At 32.8% G+C, this 9,981-nt stretch overlaps 1 protein-coding gene across 1 annotated transcript in view; it reads right to left on the bottom strand.

The window, feature by feature from the left end:
* Window positions 1–9,981, bottom strand: part of LOC106878091 (diacylglycerol kinase zeta-like) — a 352,548-nt gene that overhangs the window by 169,314 nt on the left and 173,253 nt on the right. The window contains exon 6 of the mRNA XM_052974271.1: window positions 952–1,008. Within this exon, the coding sequence (XP_052830231.1) occupies window positions 952–1,008 (57 nt within the window). The remainder of the gene's footprint in view (window positions 1–951; window positions 1,009–9,981) is intronic.

Below are 9,981 nucleotides of genomic sequence, written 5' to 3'. Positions count from 1 at the left end.
TATATATATATATATATATATATATATATCTGTGTATGTGCATGTGTGTGTGTGTGTGTCATTGTGTCTGTATTTGTCCCCCCCACCATTGCTCAACAACTGGTGTTGGTGTGTTTACGTCCCTGTGACTAACTTGTTTTGCAAAAGGGACCAACAGAATATGTACCAGACTTACAAAAAAAAAAAAAGAAAAATACTGGGGATAGTTCATTCTGCTAAAAATTCTTCAAGGCAGTGTCCCAGCATGGCCACAGTATTATGACTAAAACATGTAAAAGATAAATCTATTTAATAATCATTCCCACTGTGTCTTCTAATATAGCCCAGGGCCAATCAAGTCCTTGTGAGTGGATTTGGCAGATGGAAACTGAAAGAAGCCCATCATATATGTATGCCTCTACATGCATGTCGTTGTGTTTATCCTACACCACTGTTGACAACAGGTGATGGTTTGTTTATGTTTCTGTAACTTAACGGTTCTGATAAAAGAAACTGGCAGAATAAAAAATACGATTACTGGAGTCAGTTTGATCAACTACACCCTTAAAAGTGTTGCTCCAGCATGGCTGCAGCCCAATGACTAAAATAAGTAAAATGGAATTTTAAAAATGGTGTAGTATGAAAGAAAAGCAGTATAAAATGAAAGACACACACATACACCTACTTACATACACACTCACACACATACATGTACAACTGTGTGTTTATAGTTAGAGATGCATGTAAATAGTGATGCACCATTCCAAACACAAAGGACTGCAAAAGGAATTTGGTAATGACATGGCTATACCTGCATGCCTTTCTGAGAAAAATCAAAGCATATTCTTTTATTACTTCATTGACTTTCACAGTCAAGTGTTACAAATATGGTTATTAAATTTCAATCAAGTTTGCCCAAAATCCTTGAACAAATTAAAACTGTGATGGAAAATTTAATTAAATTTTAATTACCTCTCGATAGTTTCGAACGCCAGCTTCCCTAAAAGTCGGCTTGCATCGCATATTTTTCTGAAAGAAAAACAAATAAAATAAAACATTAAATTTATATTACACACACTGCAATCATGAAAATATTAAAAGAAAAAGGAAAATCATAGATTCTGACCTAAATCATATTGTTTTCAAGAAATAAAGAGAAAATTATAAATAAATAATTTAATAAATAAAAGCTTTTGTCGCTGTAATAAAGAAGACGTCATAAAATAAAGCCTTGAATTTATACAGAAGGGGGAAGCGAGATTGATGAACATTGATGCCTTTCTCGTGGGTGTTAGAACTTATATTTTGAACTTATGAAATGAAATGAAGTGAAATCACAGTTGTTCTCAATATAGAAACTCTAACTTGATTTTCTGATATTTCAATTATTATTGTATTCAATTAAATACTAAGTCAATGAAACATTGAATTAAGTAAGGAAGAAAATTAATTAACTGTTCAATACTGTAGCTTCAAAAATATGTTTTCTATATTCATGTGTCTGTGTGGTAAGAAGCTTGCTTCCCAACCACATGGTTCTGGCGTTTGCTGAATTTTCTTAAGAACAATCTTTTCTTAATGGTCAGACCATACTCACTTTACTGAAGGTATGCTGGAGAACTGCCTTAAAGGGTTAATTCAAACAAATTGATCCTAGTACTTAATTTTAAAGTCTGATACTTATTCTATCAGACATTTTTTTTTTTTTGTTGAACTGCCCAGTTACAAGGACATAAGCAAACCAACACTGGTTGTCAAGAATTGGGGGAGTACAAGCACTTACACACACACACACACACATACATATATACAATAGACTTCTACAGTTTCTGCTCACGAAATCCAATCACAAGGCTTTGGTTGAGCTGGAGTTGTAGAAGAAGGCCTTTTCCCAAATGTTGTGCAGTGGGACTGAACTCAAAATGACATGGTTGTGAAGCAAACTTCTTAACCACAGAGCCACTCCTGTAACCTAACTATTTTGTCCAATGCATCCATTTTGGGGATGGTGGTGGTGGTGGTCTTAGGCTGATAATTATAACAGGTTGAGCTGTGATGCATAGAGGCTGTCTGAGAGAGAAAGAGGGAGAGAGAAAGTGTGCGAGAGAGAGAGAGAGAGAGAGAGAGAGAGAGAGAGAGAGAGAGAGAGAGAGAGAGGGAGGGAGGAATAGCAGGGTGAGATGTGAAGCAAAATTATTGAATATAGTTATAAAAAAAACAAAAAAAGATATTTCAGTAAAGCAATGAAATCAATCAGTTCAGCAAACACCCCTTCCTGCCTTCAAAATCCATCAGCAATGAATCTAAACGATCAGTTATGAATGAAAAGAAAATGCAATGAAATGAAACAAAAAAGAGAAAAAGAAAGAAAAATTCTGTCTGACTTGTTATTTCACAGTTCTGAAACCAATGAAGGAAGTGAGCCAAAATAAAGAATATGTAAAACATCATTACCTAATATGTTAAAAATAAAAATAATGAACACACAATCAAATAAACAAAACAAAACATAAGTATTCAAAGAACCAGGTTCACAGACATTCTAGAAGAAAGCAGCATGGTTCAAAACATTCGATGACGTTTTTTTCTTTTTATATTATTCTAAAAAAAAAATATATATATATATATATATTTTTTTTTTCGGAGTTGTAAAATTTTCATTATTCATGTAATATGTAATAACTGAGATATATATATATATGAGCTGACACAATTTATCTTAAAAAGTCATGATGAAGATGATGAGGTGCAGGTAAAATTATGTAGTGAAGAAGTTTCCTGCTTTGTTTCAATCCCATGCTATCAGTTTCAATCCCACTAAATGGTACATTGGCTAAGTGTCTTCTATCCTAGCTTCTGGTTGTTTATTGTCTGTGTTGACACAGGAAGAGGTCGTGGTGCAGTATCACAACCTTGTGAGTGAAATTTTGGTAGAAGGAACCAATACAGAAATCCCCAGTGGCCTAGTAGTTAGAGGGTCATACAGCCAGGTGTTCAATTCTGGGTTCAGAGTGTGTGTTGTGCCCTTGACCAAGGTACTTCATTTCAAGTTGCTCCAGTTTACTTAATTATATATATATGAGTGCCAGCCAAGTGTTTGCTGGTGCAACTCTATTTCATACCAGCTGTCACATCCCGGACATGCCACAGAGACAAAGAGTGGAAGAGTCAAGAGGCTACCTATATTTGTTCATGTCTAAAAAGGTACCACAAACAATTAGCATGCATGGTACATGTTACCAAGCCATCATACTCTTTCACAAGTGAGGACTGGTTAAGATGTGTGTGTGTGTTTATCAGTGTAAATTATGTTGAAATGCATCCCTTTATGTTTTTAGAAGCCAATTTAGCCTCTCATGTCAGTAGAATAAGAGCAAAAAAAAAATTAGTGAGGCCAATATGAGTGGTTAATATATATGAAGATGTTGCACCAGAATGGCCAGGCCAATGACTATAACCAATAAATGAATGCAGCTGCTGGCTTAATTGAGTTGTGTTCTTACTCTGCCTATTCTACTTTGAAGAACTTTTTGTCTTTGGGCCCACAGGCACGATAGGATAATCAAACAAATCCAGTAGATACACCAGCCTCTCTGTATTATCTCCATTACAGTATCTCATTACACTTGATCATATCAAAAACTCAGTAGAAACCACCTTTTGTGGAAGTGCATCTTATAGTAACTCCCTTTTAATCTATTCTACTCTTCAAAGTATTAACCAGCAAGAATTAATGTACATTAATCTCCTGGTACTTCCTTTCTTATCTTTAATTCCATACGCCGACAATAGCCACTAGCTTTTGAAGTTCTAAATTAAAATCACTGGACTTGATTTTCCCCCTCTACACTTAATCCCATAAGCTTTAGACAAAATCTTTACATAGACAATAAAATATTTCCACATAAAGTTGTGGTTTAGCCTAAGGTCAATGTGGACTGAGTAGAGCCATGATCAGAGGCATTCTAGCTATGAAAATTCCATCTATTTTTAGAGTTGTCTAGGTTTACACTAGCGAAAGTCTCCCCCTTTGCTAAAATGATAGAATTTAAGGGTGATTTGGCTGTTGTTTTTAGCTCATGCAACAACCATACAGAGGTTCTTTTGTTGGTTTGCTTTCACATTAAATAGAACTATACAGATGTCTACAAATTTCTACTTCAGTTTTAGCAACAATAAATTTAGTTGAAGGAATCTAGTTCATTTATGTTTAAACCACTTCTAGTAAATTGCTTTTATTCAGTTCTGTAAAGATTGGCAAATTATGTGAGAATAAAGAGGTCAGAGTAAAAACCTTAATCTGAACTTGTGATTCCTCATACAACATTATATTTATATAATTTGTATTTCCTTCTTCAGAAATCTTACACAACACTTATCAACCTTAACTCTATTACACGAAGAGCTACGTCAAAATTTCTCTTTTAATATGCATTAACTATGACAGCTTTGGATATTTTCAAGCTGAAATACACTGCAGCAGAGTAATATGGTCTTATATTGATGGATATATTACACTCAAGATAAAAAAAATAAATAAACAAAAATAAAAATGATTACCAAATACTAAAAGCATTTGAAAGAAAGAAAGATGTAGCCAACGTTGTATGATATTTGAGTCAATTGTCTATTGATGATTGTCTATTGATATACCTTTTTTATTGAAATTGTGTATGATGAAAAAAAAAAAAAATAATGTACTTGAGAGAAAAAAGGCAAAAAGTCAATAACCGACAAGTAAATATTTGAATGTTTATCTGATTGATTGCATAACTTTAAAAATTTTCAGTTATTGCCCAAATGTTGACAAACCAGTAAAATATAGAAAATTAATATTAAATTTTCAAGTAAGGTGGTTGGCTGGCAGAATTGTTAGCATGCCAAGCAAAATGCTTAGCGTCATTTCATCCATTTTTACATTCTGAGTTCGAATTCTACCAAGGTCAACTTTGCTTTTAATCCTTTCAGGGTCAATAATATAAGCACCAGCTGAGCACTGGGATCAATGTAACGAATGGGAATGTGAAACTCTGAGTAACTGTTTTGTGATATTTTTGCTGCTTTTTAATAAAGCATATTACTCTACCTCTGGTATTTGAGTACTCTTTTTTACACCTTGTTTTGCATTTATGTGCTTACTCTGGTATATACACATATATATATATTAATATTATTATGTATAAATATATACATATATGTATATACACACATATATATACATATGTATGTATGTATATATATATATATATATATATATATATATATACACATACAGACATATATACATATGTATGTATATTTATACATACATACACATATATGCATGTGTGTACACTCACATACACACATGATCTTTAGCAAGCAGTAACACACAAAATCATTTAAAGCAATATACAAAATTCATTCTAGCCTTATCTACCATACTCTTTTAAGTTATTTGTTGAGCATCCTATCACACGACCATCCTGAGTTGCCTTAAAGAAATATTTGCAGTATTAATGAAAGCTAGTGCATTTAGCCAATGAGATTATGATCCTATTTGTCTATTGTCCAACTCCTATGAAAGCCAGAGAAATATAATCAATCACTGATTTCAAGCTAACATGTCATTATTTATTCAGTTCCTGTTAAAATGTTTTCTAGTAGCCCAGATCTAATCATGATTGGTTTCTACAACGTTCATCCAATAATTTTTTTGTATTATTTTACCCTTAAAACAAACACTAAGTAATTTTTTCCGAGATATTGAAACTTAACATTTATAGGAAGAAATGTATAAGTATTTTTTTCATTACTGAAGGGATTATCAATATGAATAAAGCAGTTCTATCTGGCAAGTGAAACAAGATTATAGATTAATTTTAATAAAGACAGGCTGATATTTTCAATCAAACCATACAATCAAATCCATATCGCTAAAAATATCAACCCGAAACTCAATATAGTGTCGATTTGTTACATTATTTTATATTTTGTTACAAACAATATTCTTCATATTCCATAATTAGCTGACGTAGCAAAAATTGATTTTTGTAAAAAAAGAGGAAAAAAGTTTGCTTTTTGAACTCTTTTGAAGAGATTATACACACTTATCTAACCAACAAATAACTCCTTTATGTCAGTATATGATACCTATTTTTTTTTTTTTAATAAGAGAATCTGAGGAAACTGGCAACAGTCCGCATCAGCAAGTACTAAGTGTGTAAAGTTTAAATAGTGGAATAAAGTAAAGTGAAAACGGCTTCAGATTTGGGCACAAGGTCAATAATTTCAGGGTTGGAAGTGGGGTCAGGGGTGGGACTAGTCGATTACATCAACCTCAGTATTCAACTGGTATTTAGTCGGCCCGAGGCTACAGTAGAAGACCCTTGGCCAAGGTGACAACGCAGTGAGACTGAACCCAGAGCCATGTGGTTGAGAAGCAAACTTATCACCACGCAACCATGCCTATACCATCTAATATGTCCTTTTCTTTTTACATTAGGTAGAGTACGTGATTTGTAGGAGACTTTATTGCTACTCAAGTAAATAAAGCGATCACAAAGTGATTCCCTTGTTGATAATTACTTCATTGTTTCAGTGTTGTGGAGGAGAATGAAGCGAAGGACATGATGTTAGTTGTGTGATCAACGCTTCATTAAGTCATAACACATTTAATATCTAATCAACAAATTAGACTAGGATAGTTTTCCCCAGACACGCTAATTCCTGATTGATTGTAAGACGATGAAATCATCATTAAGGTTTATGGGATATTTTCATTGTCTAACACAGAAGTATTCACTTTGAATCATCAAATGTGCCAACTATGTGTTTGTCTGACTTGCTAGAAACAGTAACCAAATGTCTTTCATTTCAAAGCCTACCATCTTAGAAAAGTAAGGACATATTGAGTAATACGGTACTTTATACACTATGTTTGATGATAGATTGGCTGGTTATGGCAGGAAAATATTTGCATATTGGTCGGTTAACTAAAAGATGACCTAGGGCGAAACAACAAGAAAGAATTTCAAAGTTTTTATCCAACAAAACTCACCTCAGTCAGGTTTTATATTATTGAAACGTTTTCCAGTGATAATCTTGTAAGTTGTATGGCAACCTTACTAGTACTGGTATCATAAAAAAGTACCCAGAAAAGGTAGGTCTAGAGAAGGCATGGGAGAAAACTATGCAACCTTCCTTTCCATTGGTCAGCTGAAGCTTAGATTGTGTCACGTGACAGTTAGCTGGCACTGGCTGCTGGAACCTACTGATGAGTATTGAAAGGGAAATTTGGCAGGGTAGCCATTTGCCAACTGGCATTTGTTGTGGCTGCATTGAAGAAACTAAAGAACAAAATGCCAAAGAAAAAGGTAAAAAAACAGACTCAACACCAAAGGAGAACTTTATGAATTGAAATTAATTTAATAGATTACATTTGTAATTATTAAGATAAAAGAAAAGAAACAGATTAATTTCAATTCATAAAGTTCTCCTTTATCTTTGCCATTGTTCATTAACTATTTGCATTATTTCAAAGCGTATTTATACATAGTGAGTGGAAATATTATTGGTTATTTATAAATCCTTAATGAGAGAAATGTCTCTAAATATTGAATAAAAAGTTGAATGTCCCTAAATAGAAAGGCTTGATATGCTGAAGATAACATTTAATAAAATATAAATTGCTATTTTTATTTCATGAAAAAAAAAAAAAAAAACCTTTGCCCTTTAAAGATGACATTTTCTTCAAAAACATATCTAGAGAGAATTTTTAAATATATCTTTGAAGTGGGTTATCCAAACAGAGAAAAACACAAAATAATTGATTCGTTTCTGATTTTTATTAAAAAGGTTTAATAAGAAATATACCAAGATATGTTTTGCACATAATGTTCCAAGGTCAACTTTGTTATTCATCGTTTTGTGGTTGATTAAAAAAAAGTACCACTTTATAGCAGTGGATTAACAAAATTGTAAAAATGTCTGAGTGGATAGCTTGCAGTATTTGTCCCAGATGTTTGTGCTGTGAGTTCAAATCCTGCCATAGCCTACTTGGGTGGCATACTCAACTTCTTGCCAGACTTAGCACCACCAGGTGGCATTTTGAGTGCCTTCTGTAAAATCCACCCTGTTGCAGAAATTTAGGCAAAGGTTTTCCCAGTTTGGGAATACCCACCTCCCTTCTACCCACTAATCTTGGAAACCCTGTAAAGGGTCACAAGCACTGCTTTCCTCTTGGCTATAAGACAGGAAAAAAAAAACTAAACTAAACTAAACTGGCTTTCCCTCTAAAAAAAACGTGATGCAATATTACCTGAAACTTCTCTCTTGTATTTGATAAAGGATTGAACTCTTAATCACTGATTCGCTGTAACTCTTCAAAGTGGTAGGAATTATTTTGTATATCATTTGAAAGATATAAGTCAATTTTATAGCATGTCATTGTATGAGAAATATAATGAAAAATCTATGGGTGGGTGGAGTGTCAATGTGCATCTTGTGGAAGATGAACAATTGAATTTTAGAAAACAAGTTTTAGTGAAATGCATCAATTTGTTTATTATTAATAATTGGTTTTATGAAAAGCTCAGCATTTGCAATATAATGTAGATGTGAACTATCTATTACGTAAAAGGTTCTTGACTATACAAATGCAGTTCTAAAGATGTTGTTATCTAAAACATTGTACTAACAACAAAAATATAAATAAATAGCTTTCAGTTAATACTGCTAATCTGTCTAAAAATAGCTACTCTTCAAAATTAATTTCTTAATGGAATAAAAAGAAGCTTTCATAAAAATCTGGTTGTAGTTAGGTAAATCATTTTCAAATATGTTATAAAGCAGAAAAACCTGATGTGTAACATAACAATACAGACGTTAAAAACATCTTCTGTATAAACATATATCTGTGTAACTGATATTAATAAGTATCAAATACATATGTTTAAATCAATTTTCTATTTTTAGTTTCGTACCCAAGAGTAATTCCGTTTATGAAATAAAAGATTTGTGATAAAATGATAAAAGCACTTTTTAAATGAAGTAAGACATTAAAAGAAAGACAAAAGAAAAGAAAAAAAAAAGTAAATGGTTTTTGTCATTTTTGAAAATAAATGTAAATCAAGAGAAACTTATTATGTAAAGAAATTGAAAGATCTTTCATTTCAGTAGTTTTTCTTTCATGAATTGAGACAAAATACTGCTATTTATGGAATCCAGTTATTTTTAGTCTATATCACAGTAAATAGAGATATGTGTGATAAAATATTCATTCATGTACTAAATCTTTACTGGATGAATATCTTCTTTTCTTTCAAACAAAAACAACAAAAAAATAAGATTAGAATGATGATGATGATGATGATGGTTTCAAATTTTGGCACAAGGCCAGCAATTTTGGGGTGAGGAGGGGTTAAGCTGATTACATCGACCTCAGTGCACAACTGGTACTTATTTTATGGAACCTAAAAGGGTAAAAGACAAAGTGAATCTCAGTGGAACTTGAACTCAGAATGTAAAGGTGGGTGAAATGCAGTCAAGCATTTTGTCTGGCATTCCACCAATTTTATCAGCTTGCTGCCTTGTTGTTCTTGTTGTTGATGATGATAATGATTATCAAATCAAAACAAACAATCTCCATGGCAAACATTCCACCACGTATTGTAGTGTGGTTATTTTAAAGTAAACTCAGAGTTGGGTTTTTGTCTTGATCCCTAGGACTCATATGGCTGGAGGGAGCTGAACCCACTTTTCATAGCATATAAGTAACTGAGATTACAACAGTCCGTTGCAGGTTTAACTTGTTGTCTATTGCTGGAACCCATTTACAGCTGAGTGGAGTGTGGAGCAAGATAATGAGAGTCTAGAATAACAAATGCCTTTATTGCTACATAATATGAGAAAGGATTGGAGCAACAGAGAGCTATAATTATTTCGACACAACTGTAACTAATAATGGTTCCTTTCCAAGAAAATTTCTAGAGGCTAAAAAGGTTCAAACAAGCAATGGCAATA

Source organism: Octopus bimaculoides, chromosome 18 (assembly GCF_001194135.2).
Source record: "Octopus bimaculoides isolate UCB-OBI-ISO-001 chromosome 18, ASM119413v2, whole genome shotgun sequence".
Lineage (NCBI taxonomy): Eukaryota > Metazoa > Mollusca > Cephalopoda > Octopoda > Octopodidae > Octopus > Octopus bimaculoides.
The sequence above is the reverse complement of the archived record's forward strand: the minus strand, read 5'-3'. Positions and strand labels throughout refer to the sequence as shown.